General features: G+C 53.3%; 1 protein-coding gene across 2 annotated transcripts in view; it reads left to right on the top strand.

Moving 5' to 3' along the window:
* SHC2 (SHC adaptor protein 2) overlaps positions 1 to 16,370 on the top strand; it is a 197,701-nt gene that overhangs the window by 129,058 nt on the left and 52,273 nt on the right. For both annotated transcript variants that reach the window (XM_063914465.1, XM_063914464.1), the window contains exons 2-4: positions 35 to 105; positions 14,591 to 14,651; positions 15,425 to 15,544. In XM_063914465.1, the coding sequence (XP_063770535.1) occupies positions 35 to 105; positions 14,591 to 14,651; positions 15,425 to 15,544 (252 nt within the window). The remainder of the gene's footprint in view (positions 1 to 34; positions 106 to 14,590; positions 14,652 to 15,424; positions 15,545 to 16,370) is intronic.

Raw genomic sequence — 16,370 nt, 5'->3', positions numbered from 1 at the left:
TTCTAATACTGTATAATATTCTCTCACCTGCCAGTACATGGGTTGCATTGAAGTTCTACGTTCCATGAGATCTCTGGATTTTAACACAAGGACACAAGTGACAAGGTCAGTGACACCGAGTACATCCAACTAAAATCGACTCTATCTATCTATCTATCTATCTATCTATCTATCTATCTATCTATCTATCTATCTATCTATCCAAAACAGAGTGTAAGTAGTACAAGGTAGATGAGTAGTAACAGACACAAGGTAGGCAGTGTCACTCTTGTGGCAATTTCAAACTAGGGGCAAAGTTCAGACTGAAAGGGAATAGATGACTGCAGTCAGGGCTGGAGCACCAGCAAGCAATGCACATTGTGAGTGTGGCATAACCCCCACCTGTCCCGATTTTGGTGGGACAGTCCCGTTTTTCTGGGACTGTCCCGCTGTCCCACCCGCAGGTGACAGTGTCCCGCTGTGGGGGCAGTTGGGAGACCCTCTCTCAGTCGCTGCTTTAGCGGTGACTATAACTGTGCACATGCGTACAGTGTCTGTTCACTGGGAGAGAGGGACAGTGGGCATGCCAGCAGCTCATAGAGAGCTTGGCATGCCTCCCAAAGCCGCGAAAACGGGGTCATGACCAGCGATTGCGGCACTTCCGCGATTCCACGACCCCTGCCCACAAGGCCACACCCCCTATTTTTAGGTGCACATCTGTGTCCCTGGTGTAGTCAGGTGCAGGTGCAAGCAGTAACTAGTGCGAGTATAGTCAGATGTAGGCGCACGCTGTAACCAGTGTGTGTGGTGTCAGGTGCAGGAGCAAGCAGTGACCAGTGTGTGTGGTGTCAGGTGCAGGAGCAAGCAGTAACCAGTAGGAGTGGTGTCAGGTGCAGGAGCAAGTAGTAACCAGTGTGAGTGGTGTCAGGTAGAGGGGCAAGCAGTAACTAGTGCGAGTATAGTCAGATGTAGGCGCACGCTGTAACCAGTGTGCGTGGTGTCAGGTGCAGGAGCAAGCAGTACCCAGTGTGAGTGGTGTCAGGTGCATGAGCAAGCTGTAACCAGTGTGGGTATAGTCAGATGTTGGAGCAAGCAGTAACAGTGTGAGTGGTGTCAGGTGCAGAAGCAAGCTGTAACCAGTGTGAGTGGTGTCAGGTGCTGGAGCAAGCTGTAACCAGTGTGAATGGTGTCAGGTGAAGGAGCAAGCAGTACCCAGTTTGAGTGTAGTCAGGTGCAGGAGCAAGCAGTAACCAGTGTGAGTGGTGTCAGGTGCAGGAGCAAGCAGTAACTAGTAGGAGTGGTGTCAGGTGCAAGAGCAAGCAGTAACCAGTGTGAGTGGTGTCAGGTAGAGGGGCAAGCAGTAACTAGTGCGAGTATAGTCAGATGTAGGCGCACGCTGTAACCAGTGTGCGTGGTGCCAGGTGCGGGAGTAAGCAGTACCCAGTGTGAGTGTAGTCAGGTGCAGGCGCAAGCAGTACCCACTGTGAGTGTAGTCAGGTGCAGGCGCAAGCAGTAACCAGTGTGAGTGGTGTCAAGTGCAGGAGCAAGTAGTAACCAGTGTGAGTATAGTCAGATGTAGGAGCAAGCAGTAACCAGTGTGAGTGTAATCAGGTGCAGGAGCAAGCAGTAACCAGTGTGAGTGGTGTCAGGTGCAGGAGCAAGCAGTAACCAGTGTGAGTGGTGTCAAGTGCACAAGCAAGCTGTAACCAGTGTGAGTATAGTCAGATGTAGCAGTAAGCTGTAACTAGTGTGCGTGGTGTCAGGTGCAGGAGCAAGCAGTAACCACTGTGAGTGGTGTCAAGTGCAGGAGCAAGCAGTAACCAGTGTGAGTGTAATCAGGTGCAGCAGCAAGCAGTAACCAGTGTGAGTGGTGTCAGGTGCAGGAGCAAGCAGTACCCAGTGTGCGTGGTGTCAGGTGCAGCAGCAAGCAGTAACCAGTGTGAGTGGTGTCAGGTGCAGGAGCAAGCAGTAACCAGTGTGCGTGGTGTCAGGTGCAGGAGCAAGCAGTAACCAGTGTGAGTGTAATCAGGTGCAGCAGCAAGCTAACCAGTGTGAGTGGTGTCAGGTGCAGGAGCAAGCAGTACCCAGTGTGAGTGGTGTCAGGTACAGGAGCAAGCAGTAACCAGTGTGAGTGTAGTCAGGTGCAGCAGCAAGCTGTAACTAGTGTGAGTGGTGTCAGGTGCAGGAGCAAGCAGTACCCAGTGTGAGTGGTGTCAGGTGCAGGAGCAAGCAGTAACCAGTGTGAGTGGTGTCAAGTGCACAAGCAAGCTGTAACCAGTGTGAGTATAGTCAGATGTAGCAGTAAGCTGTAACTAGTGTGCGTGGTGTCAGGTGCAGGAGCAAGCAGTAACCACTGTGAGTGGTGTCAAGTGCAGGAGCAAGCAGTAACCAGTGTGAGTGTAATCAGGTGCAGCAGCAAGCAGTAACCAGTGTGAGTGGTGTCAGGTGCAGGAGCAAGCAGTACCCAGTGTGCGTGGTGTCAGGTGCAGCAGCAAGCAGTAACCAGTGTGAGTGGTGTCAGGTGCAGGAGCAAGCAGTAACCAGTGTGCGTGGTGTCAGGTGCAGGAGCAAGCAGTAACCAGTGTGAGTGTAATCAGGTGCAGCAGCAAGCTAACCAGTGTGAGTGGTGTCAGGTGCAGGAGCAAGCAGTACCCAGTGTGAGTGGTGTCAGGTACAGGAGCAAGCAGTAACCAGTGTGAGTGTAGTCAGGTGCAGCAGCAAGCTGTAACTAGTGTGAGTGGTGTCAGGTGCAGGAGCAAGCAGTACCCAGTGTGAGTGGTGTCAGGTGCACGAGTAAGCTGTAGCCAGTGTGAGTCGTGTCAGGTGCAGCAGCAAGCAGTACCCAGTGTGAGTGGTGTCAGGTACAGCAGCAAGCAGTACCCAGTGTTAGTGTAGTCAGATGCAGGAGCAAGCAGTAACCTGTGTGAGTGGTGTCAGGTGCATGAGCAAGCTGTAACCAGTGTGGGTATAGCCAGATGTAAGAGCAAGCTGTAACCAGTGTGAGTGGTGTCAGGTGCAGCAGCAAGCAGTAACCAGTGTGAGTATAGTCTGATGTAGGAAAAAGCAGTAACCAATGTGAGTGGTGTCAGGTGCAGGAGGAAGCTGTAACCACTGTGAGTATAGTCAGATGTAGGAGCAAGCAGTAACAGTGTGAGTGGTGTCAGGTGCAGAAGCAAGCTATAACCAGTGTGAGTGGTGTCAGGTGCAGGAGCAAGCAGTAACCAGTGTGAGTGGTGTCAGGTGCAGGAGCAAGCAGTAACCAGTAGGAATGGTGTCAGGTGCAAGAGCAAGCAGTAACCAGTGTGAGTGGTGTCAGGTAGAGGAGCAAGCAGTAACTAGTGCGAGTATAGTCAGATGTAGGCGCACGCTGTAACCAGTGTGTGTGGTGTCAAGTGCAAGCAGTAACTAGTGCGAGTATAGTCAGATGTAGGCGCACGCTGTAACCAGTGTGTGTGGTGTCAAGTGCAAGCAGTAACTAGTGTGAGTATAGTCAGATGTAGGCGCACGCTGTAAACAGTGTGTGTGGTGTCAGGTGCAGGAGCAAGCAGTAACCAGTGTGAGTGGTGTCAGGTGCAGGAGCAAGCAGTAACCAGTGTGAGTGGTGTCAGGTAGAGGGGCAAGCAGTAACTAGTGCGAGTATAGTCAGATGTAGGCGCACGCTGTAACCAGTGTGCGTGGTGTCAGGTGCAGGAGCAAGCAGTACCCAGTGTGAGTGTAGTCAGGTGCAGGAGCAAGCAGTACCCACTGTGAGTGTAGTCAGGTGCAGGAGCAAGCAGTAACCAGTGTGAGTGGTGTCAGGTGCAGGAGCAAGTAGTAACCAGTGTGAGTGTAATCAGGTGCAGGAGCAAGCAGTAACCAGTGTGAGTGGTGTCAGGTGCAGGAGCAAGCAGTAACCAGTATGAGTGGTGTCAGGTGCACAAGCAAGCTGTAACCAGTGTGAGTGTAATCAGGTGCAGCAGCAAGCTGTAACCAGTGTGAGTGGTGTCAGGTGCAGGAGCAAGCAGTACCCAGTGTGAGTGGTGTCAGGTGCAGGAGCAAGCAGTAACCAGTGTGAGTGGTGTCAGGTGCAGGAGCAAGCAGTAACCAGTGTGAGTGTAGTCAGGTGCTGCAGCAAGCTGTAACCAGTGTGAGTGGTGTCAGGTGCAGGAGCAAGCAGTACCCAGTGTGAGTGGTGTCAGGTGCACGAGCAAGCTGTAACCAGTGTGAGTCGTCTCAGGTGCAGCAGCAAGCAGTACCCAGTGTGAGTGGTGTCAGGTACAGCAGCAAGCAGTACCCAGTGTTAGTGTAGTCAGGTGCAGGAGCAAGCAGTAACCAGTGTGAGTGGTGTCAGGTGCATGAGCAAGCTGTAACCAGTGTGGGTATAGTCAGATGTAGGAGCAACCTGAGTGAGTGGTGTCAGGTGCAGCAGCAAGCAGTAGCCAGTGTGAGTATAGTCAGATGTAGGAGCAAGCAGTAACAGTGTGAGTGGTGTCAGGTGCAGCAGCAAGCTGTAACCACTGTGAGTATAGTCAGTTGTAGGAGCAAGCAGTAACAGTGTGAGTGGTGTCAGGTGCAGCAGCAAGCAGTAACCAGTGTGAGTGGTGTCAGGTGCAGGAGCAAGAAGTAACCAGTGTGAGTGTAGTCAGGTGCAGCAGTAACCAGTGTGAGTGTAGTCAGGTGCAGGAGCAAGCTGTAACCAGTGTGAGTGGTGTCAGGTGCTGGAGCAAGCTGTAACCAGTGTGAATGGTGTCAGGTGCAGGAGGAAGCAGTAACCAGTGTGAGTGGTGTCAGGTGCAGGAGCAAGCAGTAACAGTGTGAGTGGTGTCAGGTGCAGGGGGATCCGGTCTGAAGATCGACAGTGTCTAGGTCGACAATGTTTAGGTCGACCACTATAGGTCGACAGTCACTAGGTCGACATGGATGGAAGGTCGACAGGGTTTCTAGGTCGACATGTGCTAGGTCGACAGGTCTAAAGGTCGACATGAGTTTTTCACATTTTTATTTTTTTTGGATTTTTTCATACTTAACGATCCACGTGGACTACGATTGGAACGGTAAAGTGTGCCGAGCGAAGCGGTAGCGGAGCAAAGGCACCATGCGCGAAGCATGGCGAGCGAAGCAAGCCATGCGAGGGGACGCGGTGCACTAATTTGGGATCCCGGTCACTTTACGAAGAAAAAGACACCCCAAAAAAAAAAATCCTCATGTCGACCTTTAGACCTGTCGACCTAGCACATGTCGACCTAGAAACACCGTCGACCTTCCATCCATGTCGACCTAGTGACTGTCAACCTATAGTGGTCGACCTAAACATTGTCGACCTAGATACTGTCGATAAAACGAACCACACCCGGTGCAGGAGCAAGCTGTAACCAGTGTGAGTGGTGTCAGGTGCAGGAGCAAGAAGTAACCAGTGTGAGAGTAGTCAGGTGCAGCAGTAACCAGTGTGAGTGTAGTCAGGTGCAGCAGTAACCAGTGTGAGTGTAGTCAGGTGCAGCAGTAACCAGTGTGAGTATAGTCAGGTGCAGGAGCAAGCTGTAACCAGTGTGAATGGTGTCAGGTGCTGGAGCAAGCTGTAACCAGTGTGAATGGTGTCAGGTGCTGGAGCAAGCTGTACCCAGTGTGAATGGTATCAGGTGAAGGAGCAAGAAGTAACCAGTGTGAGTGTGGTCAGGTGCAGCAGTAACCAGTGTGAGTGTAGTCAGGTGCAGCAGTAACCAGTGTGAGTGGTGTCAGGTGCAGCAGTAACCAGTGTGAGTATAGTCAGGTGCAGGAGCAAGCTGTAACCAGTGTGAATGGTGTCAGGTGCTGGAGCAAGCTGTAACCAGTGTGAATGGTGTCAGGTGCTGGAGCAAGCTGTACCCAGTGTGAATGGTATCAGGTGAAGGAGCAAGAAGTAACCAGTGTGAGTGTGGTCAGGTGCAGCAGTACCCAGTTTGAGTGTAGTCAGGTGCAGGAGCAAGCAGTAACCAGTGTCAATGTTGTCAGGTGCAGGAGCAAGCTGTAACCAGTGTGAGTATAGTCAGATGTAGTAGCAAGCAGTAACCAGGGTGATTGGTGTCAGGTGCAGGAGCAAGCAGTACCCAGTTTGAGTGTAGTCAGATGTAGGAGCAAGCAGTAACCAGTGTGAGAGGTGCCAGGTGCAGGAGCAAGTTGTAATGTAACTAGTGCGAGTGTAGTCAGATGTAGGAGCAAGCAGTAACCAGTCTTGCTTGTGGGAAACGGTTCCCTCCTCCTTGGCAAGCACCATCTTCCCAGTGATATTTTGGAAGGTGGTGCATGCAGGGCCGGTTCTACTAGACCATGTGGCGCCCAGAGCGAAAATTTCCTTTAGTGCCCCCCCCGACAGGTAGAAGAGGGTTAGTGCGCGTCGTAGGCGCACGTCAAAAAATATGGGCCTGGCTTCGTGGAGAAGGGGCATGGTCACAGTTATGCCCCCTGTAGCTGTGCCCTCAGTAGTTGTGCCCCTAGTACTGTGCCCCCTGTAGCTGTACCCTCAGTAGTTGTGCCACCAGTACTGTGCCCCCTGTAGCTGTACCCTCAGTAGTTGTGCCACCAGTACTGTGCCCCCTGTAGCTGTGCCCTCAGTAGTTGTGCCCCCAGTACTGTGCCCTCAGTAACTGTGCCCCCAATACTGTGCCCTCAGTAGTTGTGTCCCAGTACTATGCCCGCTGTAGCTGTACCCTCAGTAGTTGTGCCCCCAATACTGTGCCCCCTGTAGCTGTGCCCTCAGTAGTTGTGCCCCCAATACTGTGCCCGCTGTAGCTGTGCCGCTTACCAAAATAAATAAATACTCACCATCCCTGCTCCTGCTTCCCGACTGCTGCTGCCCTCCGTCTCCGACCGCCGCCGCTCCTCAGATCTATGGGAGAGACATCATGACGTCTCTCACATAGCACCGCATAGACACTAGAGGTCAATTATGACCTCTAGCGTCTATGGCCGCTCCCACAATGCCGGGTGGTGTGCAATGACGTCATCGCGCACCGCACAGCACTGCACCAGCGTAGCGGATCTTGCCTTGGCGGCGGCGCCCCAGGCAAAAATCCTGCTTGCCCGTGGCAAGATCCGCTACTGGGCGCATGTGCACTGCAGAACAAAAACTCTTTGCTTTCAATGTGTAGGTGTCAACTTCCCAAAGGGACGATGGCAATGGTCTTTAAGTATAGGTATACTCATCAAAGCTTGGAGAGAGATAGAGTACCAACCAATCAGCAGTGGACCCAGGCCCCGCGCCGAGCTCTTCTCAGGCCCCTTCAGCAGCCTGGACAATTAGTAGCCCTCCCACCTCTGCGCCACTTCTGATTGGTTGCCACATTATCTCTCTCCAAGCTTTGGCACATCTCCCCCATAGAGTTGACAGAAGAAGAGAGTATTGACTGCATAGGAGAGGAAAGGGTTAAACATCTGGGGAGGGGTGGCCCTAGCTGTAAGGAAAGTACAGCCTTCTTTAAGGGGAGGGCTTGATATATATAGGGAAGGTGAAGCCATTTTAAGTCTCTTGGTGATTCGGTTAGGTGAGTGCTGCAGTGCAAGCAAATATGACATTACTTCTGGCTGAGGAGAGAAAGCTTAACAGCCATGAAACACATCATTCATTCTGTAACTAAACCAAATAAAAACGTTTTTTTTAATCTTGCATACTTTGCTAATTGGATGATTTTAGGTGGCCTTGGATTTATTATATTATCCACTATCTAGCCTCCAGGGAGTTTGCCACCCACAATCACACTGAGCAGGATCAGTGAGCACTGAGCCGAGAGCCCTGTACCACAGGGGCTCCACCTCCTGCTGCATGAATCAGCTCCATCCACTGAGTCACTGAGTCTACACAGTGTACAACTGTCTCACTCACTGGCAGACTCAGGATGAATCATGATTCATGACATGGATCAGGCACAGCAGCAGAGCACTCACTGACTGGTGAGTCGTGACTGCTCCCTCCCCCCTCCCACTGGGTGTCACCTGGTATAGCCTCTGGCCAATCACAGCTAAAGACAGCAGAACACACTGACTGAAGGACACAGGACACTGAGTTTCCTCCCTCTGTCTGAGAGAAGCTGCTGCTGCTGCTGTCTCGACTCATGAAACAGTGAGTGACTCGAATCATTCACACTTCCTGATGATTCCAGCTACTGTGTTGAGACAGAGTCAGTAGCCATCTCTATTGTCAGCCCCCTGCATTTAGGTCACACATCAGTGCTCTGGCTGCCACTCGCCCACGACGGTCCGCCGGGACCCCAGCCCGTTACCGCTCATCTGGCGGTGGGGGCTGGTTCCGGGGGCGAGCTGGCTAGGGCCTCCTAGAGGGATCTGGCGGAAGCCGGGCCGGCTGTGACTGGCGGGAGCGGGCGACGAGGAGGATCAGAGAGGGAGTCAGGCCGCACGGAGGTGGGCGGGCAGCAGCCCTTGCCTCCAGGCATGGCCGGGGAAGCCCCAGTGCCGGGTGCCCGCGGGAGCGCGCCGCACTGGGCGCTCATCCAGGGACCAGAGACTGAGTTCGATGCCCAGCTCTTCCCCCTTGCCGGGGCCGGCTAGTGGTTCCAGGCGGGGGGAGGGCACTGGGCGGGGGACGGTGGCCAGCTGAGCGAGGCCTGTTGCAGGGCCTCGCACGACGTCATCCCCAAACGCTTCGGCTGAGAGAGCACGGACCGGAAGCGGTGGGACGCGCGCGCGCCCACGCGCGGCTCCGGCGGTGCCGCTCGCGCACGTGTGCGCGCAGCGGCGCCGCTTTCCTCCTTGTCTCCTCAGCCCTCTCCCCCGCAGCCGGAACACGGTGTGGAGCGGGGAGGGAGGGGGAGAGGCAGTGATCAACCAGGTTAAGCTAATGGGGCTCTTAATGCAGGAGCCCAGACAAGAGGCCTTGTGGTGACAGAGAGCAGTGGGGCGCGCGCCCGAGGTGCGCGCGCGCCCACGCTCGCCTTTGGCGCCGCTAGCCGCGCACGTGTGTGCGCAGCAGCGCCGCCGGCCCTGCTGTCTCCCCTGCTATCTCCCAGGCAGCCGGAATCCGGCGGGAGCCGGGGATAGAGGGGAGACAGGGCAATTATGATCACTGGCAGGGCAGTGCGATACCAAGGAGAAGGGGTGCGGCAGCAAGAGGTCACGGGGTGCGTGCACAGGAGGTGCGCGAGCCCGTGTCCACTGCAAGCGGAGCGGTGCGCACGCGCTCTGCTGCGCCGCGGGGTTCCCGGTCTTTTCAGATCACTCCCCCGGGGCCGGAATCTAGCGGCCTGCGGGGGAGGAGGGGGGACAGGGAATGGGTTAGTGGCCGCGGGGCTGCTGCACGCGCCGCAGGAACTCGCGGCGGTCACCCCCCCCCCCCCTCTGCGGCATCGGATAGTTCCGATACACGGGAAGAGGGGACAAATTCAGAGGCAAGGGCAGTGCGGGCGCCGACAGCGGTGCCTCCGCTTTCCCGCAAGGGCAGCGTGCGTCGGATGCCCGGCACACGCATGTCGGGTGGCGAGCGCGTGGTCGCACGCGGGCCCCGGCGAAGGACCCAGGACCGCGCTTTGGGGCAGTCACGACCCCTCCGGAGCGCTGGCTCGGCCCTGGCCACAGCGGTGAAGGTGTTAGGGCCGCTAGCCGCGGCTGCCTCCCCTAGAACGGCTGTTCGTTCCGGCGGGCTATGGCGGCGCAGCGGGTGGCACGCGCCTGCCGTGAGCTCGGGACGGAGCCGCAGAATTACAACAGGGTCCAGGGCAGGACGCGGGGGAGCTCACGGCCGCAACGCCCCCAGCACGGAGGCCGCGGCATGTGCCGCGAGTACTGGAGGGGTCCTCCGCTTCTTCCTCTTTTTCAAGGGAGCTCGGGGATGAGGCGATGGCAGATTTCGAGGAGGAAGGCAACGATTGGGACGCGCCGGAAGATTCCATGTCGGGGGAGTCGGCGGCATCAGGTAAGGTGGTGCAGTCGGTATTCGGGTTCCTCCACGAGCTTTAGTTCGCGTAGTTCTTCCTCTTCCTCCTCTTCATCTTCAATGTCGTCACAGGCGTCCGAAGTCAGTAGCACAAATAGGGCAAAGAAGCGGGCAACTAAATTCGCCAAGAGGGCAGCGTAACAGGCGCAAGCGGCTTAGCGAGGAAGCGCGTAGGGCCAAGAAGCTCGCAATTTGCCCGGTGTCGTGCGATTCGTCTATACTGCTGTACTGCGGGGGCTGCGAGATAGCTGCCGCAAGAAGATTTGGAGGGGGGACTTCGTGGACGTGTTCGTATTGACGAAGGTCGCGAAGAAAGAGTATAAGGTGGCGGCGCAAAGAAGGGCATCGGGGCTGAGGCATTCCGTACCTTCGATAATTGCCTGGCCGGGTTCTGGGTCTTCGCGGCATCTTACCTGGTGGACAGGCCAGCAGAGCACACGAATATAATAAGGTACCTGCATCTCATACATGACATGCAGCGCACGTCTTCGGGATCGGAGTGGCGCAGGTACGATCAGGAATTCAGGGAACAACAGGAAGGTTTGCAGGTCATGGACTTCGGGTTCAAGGACGTTGAGGTTGGGCTCAAGGTCACCCGGGCTTCGCTACAGGCGGAGGAGCCCCGGAAGCCGGGGGCGGACGGGCACCACGCAGGGTCGTCCTCCCAGGGGTTCGGCGCGGACGGCGGATTGGCCAAGTCAGGTAGGTCGGCAGTCCGCGCAGGGGGGCGTGCCACCACAAAAGGAAAATGTTTCGCGTTTAACAACGCGGTGTGTTCCTTCGGGGGATGACTTGGTCATCTCTCCAGTGGGGGTGGTTCCTAAGAAGGCTCCAGGCGCCTTCCGGCTCATTTGAGTTCGCTTTTAGGTGTGTACTGCCGGAAGCTGTGAAGGGCGACTGCGGGGTGTGCCAGAACGCACCATTTCGTGCGTTTGTCCTCAGAGATTAAGAGGGATTTGGCAATATGGGCCTCGTTCCTCGAGGACTTCAACGGGGTGTGTATATGGCAGGCCCCAATGGCGGACAGCGCTAGGTTGCAGCTGTTCACCGACGCAGCGGGCGCCTCTGGATTCGGTTGCCATCTGGAGGGATCTTGGTGCGCGTGGCCGGCAGAATGGCATCGCGGGGGTTTCACGAAGGACCTTTTGCTTCTGGAGTTTTTCCCATTATGGTGGCGTTGGAGGTCTGGGGCGATCGGCTGGCTAATCGCAGCATTTTGTTTAGATGCGATTATCTGGGCGTGGTGCATGCGATTAATAACCAAAGGGCAAATTCGTTGGTGGTTATGCGGGTGCTAGGGCAATTGCTTTTGACATGCTTGCGTAGGAACCTGTGGTTCCGCGCGCAACATGCGCCCGGTTTGGAGAATGGTATTGTCGACGCTTTGTCGCGAGGACAGTGGGAGAGGTGTTGGTTGTTGGCACCTGAGGCCAACGAGCAAGGATTTCACTGTCCCGGTTAGGTTTGGCAGGTGATCGGGCCGGACTGGAGGGTATAGCGTTGCGGTCAGTCGCGCCAGCCACGCTCAAGGCTTACGGACATGCTTGGAATGAGTGGGACGAGTTTGTCCAAGGTCGTCAGCAACAAGGTAAGAGCAGGCATCGGCTGATGCTTTCTTTTATGTGGCAGCTTTACGTCTCTGGTAGGTCACGAGCAGTGGTTTCGCGGTATTTGGCAGGCATCTCATTTTTCTGCAAGCAGCGAGGCGTCCCTGACGTAACAAAAAGCGAGGTTCTGCGGAAGGCAATGAAAGGATGGGCGCGAGTCGCGCCGTCGCCACCGGATAGGAGGCGGCCCATCGATGCGGCGTTGTTGCCGGCCGTCATCGAGGCAGTAGGGCGAGTCGCGTCGTCCAGGTTTGAGACGCTTTTGTTTAGTTTGGCGTTCTCAATGGCTTACCGCGGGGCCTTTCGAGTTTCTGAGTTGGTAGCGCCTTCCAAGAGAGCAGATTCGCGCATGCTGGTCGGAGACGTAGTAGTGGGTGAGAGGTCCTTGCTGTGCAGGTTGCGACGCTCCAAGACGGATCAAGGGGGGAGAGGGCGCTGGGTTACAATGGTTCCAGCGCTGGAGGAGAGCGTTTGCCCGGTGGGGCTGGCAAGGCAATACGTGGTGGTGCGACCCGTTAAGGAGGGGTCTTGGCTGTTGCATTATGATGGGCTGCCAGTCACGAAATACCAGTTTCGATGGATGCTGAGTCGCTGTTTGGCGGGCCTGGGCCTCCCACCCACTGTTTTTGGTACCCATTCCTTTCGCATAGGCGCAGCGACGTTGGCTGCTGCGGCGGGTTGCTCCAGAACTGAAATACAGGCGGTGGGGCGATGGAAGTCGTCAAGTTATAGACGATATATTCGCCCCGTCACATGAGAGGTCGGTTTGCGCTTGGGCTTTGTTTAAATTTGCAATGTATTATGTTGTTACAGTTCTGTGATTTTATGGTGTTGTGCGTCTGTTGGTGTTACCCCTTTTGTTTTTTTTTGTTTTTTATCCTACTCAGGGATTAGCTACTCGCCGTTGCTGGCATGAGTCGGCAGCGGGGGTCTGGAGTTATTTGCGATTTTTTGCCTGACTTGACGGACTGAATTCTAATCTACAATTCGGCTAATTTGGTCTAATCAGAGTCCCTCAGCAGGTCTTTACGTTTCACCTCCAGCTGAGTTATTACATGTGTTTCCCATTTTATACCCCCGCCTCCCCCCCCCCCCCCTGTTTTTATTTCGTTTATTTTATTTGATCTTTCCCCTTTGTGTCTTTAATTGCGCTTTTAAATTGGCTACGAAACATGGTGCAGTCGGCTAGGCCGTGACTGCTGCAATAGCGAGATCTAAAGTTTTCTTTTTTGGCAGATCCTTCAGTATAAACAATTAATAAGCCTCTTAGTAATCAATTCTACCCCTCTTTTTCCCTTCAGGATGGTTCGGAGACTATTTGCCCATTTGGGTGGTTGGCCACTCTTACATTTACTGGGCGGCCAGGTTTGTGGCCTCGGAAGGGTCTCAGGCATTGCTTGGAGCACAGGGTGTCAGATGGCTTGGCTGGCGAGGAATGATGTGGGGTGAGCTGAGGAGTAGGTTAGTGAGTCAGGCCAGCAAGCATGGAGTCCCTAGGGTTTTTGGTTGTCCATCTAGGTGGCAACGACCTGGGGAAGAGGACATCCTTGGATCTGCGGTGGGCCATGATACAGGATCTGGCAAGTGTGACCGCGGCATGGACCGATTGTGTGTTGGTTTTTTCCATGATGGTGCCAAGATTGTGTTGGAGGGGTGTGGCGGATGGTCGCCAGATTGATGAGGCCCGGAAAAAGGTGAACGGAGCGGTGGCAAAGTGGGTGCTGTCCCACGGTGGGAGGGTGGTTCGCCACCCGAGGAGTCGGTTAAAAGACAGCCACCTTTTCCGGCGCGATGGAGTACATCTATCCAATGAGGGGATGATGTTTTTTCGGGAGGATCTAGGTTTCGCTTTGCAGGAGTTAGGGTAGGTTTATGGTGGCGGTGCGAAAGACTGTTGGGGATGAGTCTTTCGCTGTTGGCGGAAAAGAACGGCAGTTTCGTATGGTAGAGAAAACTGTAGTGTTTTACAGTTTGTTGTGGTTTAGGTGCACTCACCTCCATCGACTTATGGCCGCTTGACCACCCGTCCGGGAAGGCAGCGGCAGGGCACCCAGGAGCGGTGGGTAGTCACTGTGGGGGTTGAGTTGTCACCTATTACCGGTTTATGGTAAGCTTTTAGTAAATTTATAGGATTGAGTTATTTAAGTTTAATTTAGATTAAGGAGCCGTTCTTTTGGGCCGCCACCATATGCCAGCTGGAGCGGCATATTAAATTAATCTCTTTTATTACAGGTTTCCTAATGGTTAGGGACAAATAAATAGCTAGCAATTTTCTGCCAAATTCAAGTCTCTGTGTCGTTATTTCTGGTTATGGTTATGAATGCTTTACTTTCAAAGAAAGGGGTCCACCAAATATCACTAAGATGTTTAGAAGAGAGTATTGACTGCATAGGAGAGGAAAGGGTTAAACATCTGGGGAGGGGTGGACCTAGCTGTAAGGAAAGTACAGCCTTCTTTAAGGGGAGGGCTTGATATATATAGGGAAGGTGAAGCCATTTTAAGTCTCTTGGTGATTCGGTTTCCCACCCACCCGCCCTGGTATTTGGAAATGGTGGCACGTGGTGCTTTGGCTCTAAGTTGTTGGCTGTTTTTCGTTGGCTATTTATTGGCGGAAAAGAACGGCAGTTTCGTATGGTAGAGAAAACTGTAGTGTTTTACAGTTTGTTGTGGTTTAGGTGCACTCACCTCCATCGACTTATGGCCGCTTGACCACCCGTCCGGGAAGGCAGCGGCAGGGCACCCAGGAGCGGTGGGTAGTCACTGTGGGGGTTGAGTTGTCACCTATTACCGGTTTATGGTAAGCTTTTAGTAAATTTATAGGATTGAGTTATTTAAGTTTAATTTAGATTAAGGAGACGTTCTTTTGGGCCGCCACCATATGCCAGCTGGAGCGGCATATTAAATTAATCTCTTTTATTACAGGTTTCCTAATGGTTAGGGACAAATAAATAGCTAGCAATTTTCTGCCAAATTCAAGTCTCTGTGTCGTTATTTCTGGTTATGGTTATGAATGCTTTACTTTCAAAGAAAGGGGTCCACCAAATATCACTAAGATGTTTTGCCTTTTTATATAAATAATACTCAGTGTCCTCTTTTCATCTAACAGAGAAGCCATCAACAGGCTATATGAGGCTGTTCCTGGAGTGAGAGGGACCTGGAAAAAGAAGGTGAGTGAGGGCACTTCTTCAAAAGTAACCACATGAACAATGGATGGTTAGGACCCTTCCCGAATCAGAAATGTTGTTTTTCTTGAAGTAGGATTACCATTATGGTATGGAATAGTAGTACTATACTATCCCTTTAAACTGGGACACTAATGAATTACATAGGTGCCGTGGCTGGCTGACTTCAAGTATAAATATCACCTGTTTTAGGGCCTAATTCAGTAGCAGAATTTGCTATCCTTTTCCTAGCATGCCGACTGCCGCCCCCCCCCCCCCCCCCTCAACAAGCATAAACAGAGGACAGCTCCTGCTGCCACGCTCTTGATTGTGGCGGCTGCGTGTGACATAACGCAGCTGCCGTGATCACGCCCCCGACATGCCTCCGCCCCCCATTTGTGCCGCACTGTCCCCGCAACACTCCATCTCCTCCCTGGAAACGGAGCGTTGCCCACCCTCCCCCCGCCCCACGACCGCCTCTGCCTGATTAACAGGAAGATGTAATCGCATTTCCTGCATCCCACCCCCACCCCCCCGTCACCCACCCCCCGCAGAAAGTGCGGGCGCATGTGCAGGACGGGCGCTGCGCTTTTGTGCCCCCGGGTCAATCGTAAAAATTCCGGTTGGATCGCAATTTGTGATCCAACCTGAATTAGACCCTTAATATGCCACAGAACCTGTGTAATTCCTGTGTGTTCTGGTTTAAAGGGATAGTATGGTAAGATTACCTAGAAGCATAGTAGCTCTGATGGGCCACCATTTTTTTTTCCTGTTTATAGGCACCGAATAAATCTTTAGCTTCAGTTTTGGGTCGGAGTAATCTTCATTTCGCAGGAATAAGCATTGCTGTAAATATATCCACTGAGGGACTTAATCTCAGTATCCCAACCACCCGGCAGGTAAGGATATTGTAGAATCAAGCGTCTACCATTTATATACTCAAATGATACTTTATATTAGGGTTTCTCAACAACGAACCTCAAGGCACATTAACAGTCCAGGTATTAAGGATAGCCATACTTAAGCACATGTGATTTATTTAGTACCTCAGATGTGTTGATTTAACCATCTGTATTCAAGCAGAGATACAGGTTAAGTATCCCTTATCCAAAATTCAAAATCCCACATTTTTAGATCCCCTAGTGAGATAATGATATATGTATTATATTTATTATCTTTAAATAAATATATTTATAAATAATATATATAATATATATAATATTTATGTCATTATCTCAGTAGGCGACCCACAAATTTGGGATTTTTAATTTTGGATAAGGGATACTCAATCCGTATCACTAAAACCTACACTTTGGGCCTGATTCAGGTTGGATTGCAAACTCTGCTAAGTAGATTGCATGCTGAGGGCCGCCCTTCGCAGGGCAAAGCTGCCCAGCATGCTGACTGCAGCCCCCCCCCCCCCCCCTTTATCAGGCAAAAAATGCGATCGCAATTTCTCCTTGATAGCAGAAATGAGGGTTGCCTCCTGCTGGCGCATCTTTCCGATCGCAGCAGCCGCGATCATGCCCAGGCCACTCCCCAGTGTTGAGGTTGTCGCACCCATTTTGCCAGCTCCACCTCACAATGCTCCGGCTCCACCTTGTCGCCCTGCACTTGCGCACAGCGTCTATTCACCACTGCTCTGCTAAGCAGAGCAGCAAGTGCAGGAGCCTCCCAACTGCCACCACCACCGCGGGACATTGCAGGCAGGTGGGACAGCGGGAC

Source organism: Pseudophryne corroboree, chromosome 1, assembly GCF_028390025.1.
Source record: "Pseudophryne corroboree isolate aPseCor3 chromosome 1, aPseCor3.hap2, whole genome shotgun sequence".
Taxonomy (NCBI): Eukaryota; Metazoa; Chordata; class Amphibia; order Anura; family Myobatrachidae; genus Pseudophryne; species Pseudophryne corroboree.
This window is presented reverse-complemented; position numbering and strand designations above follow the sequence as displayed.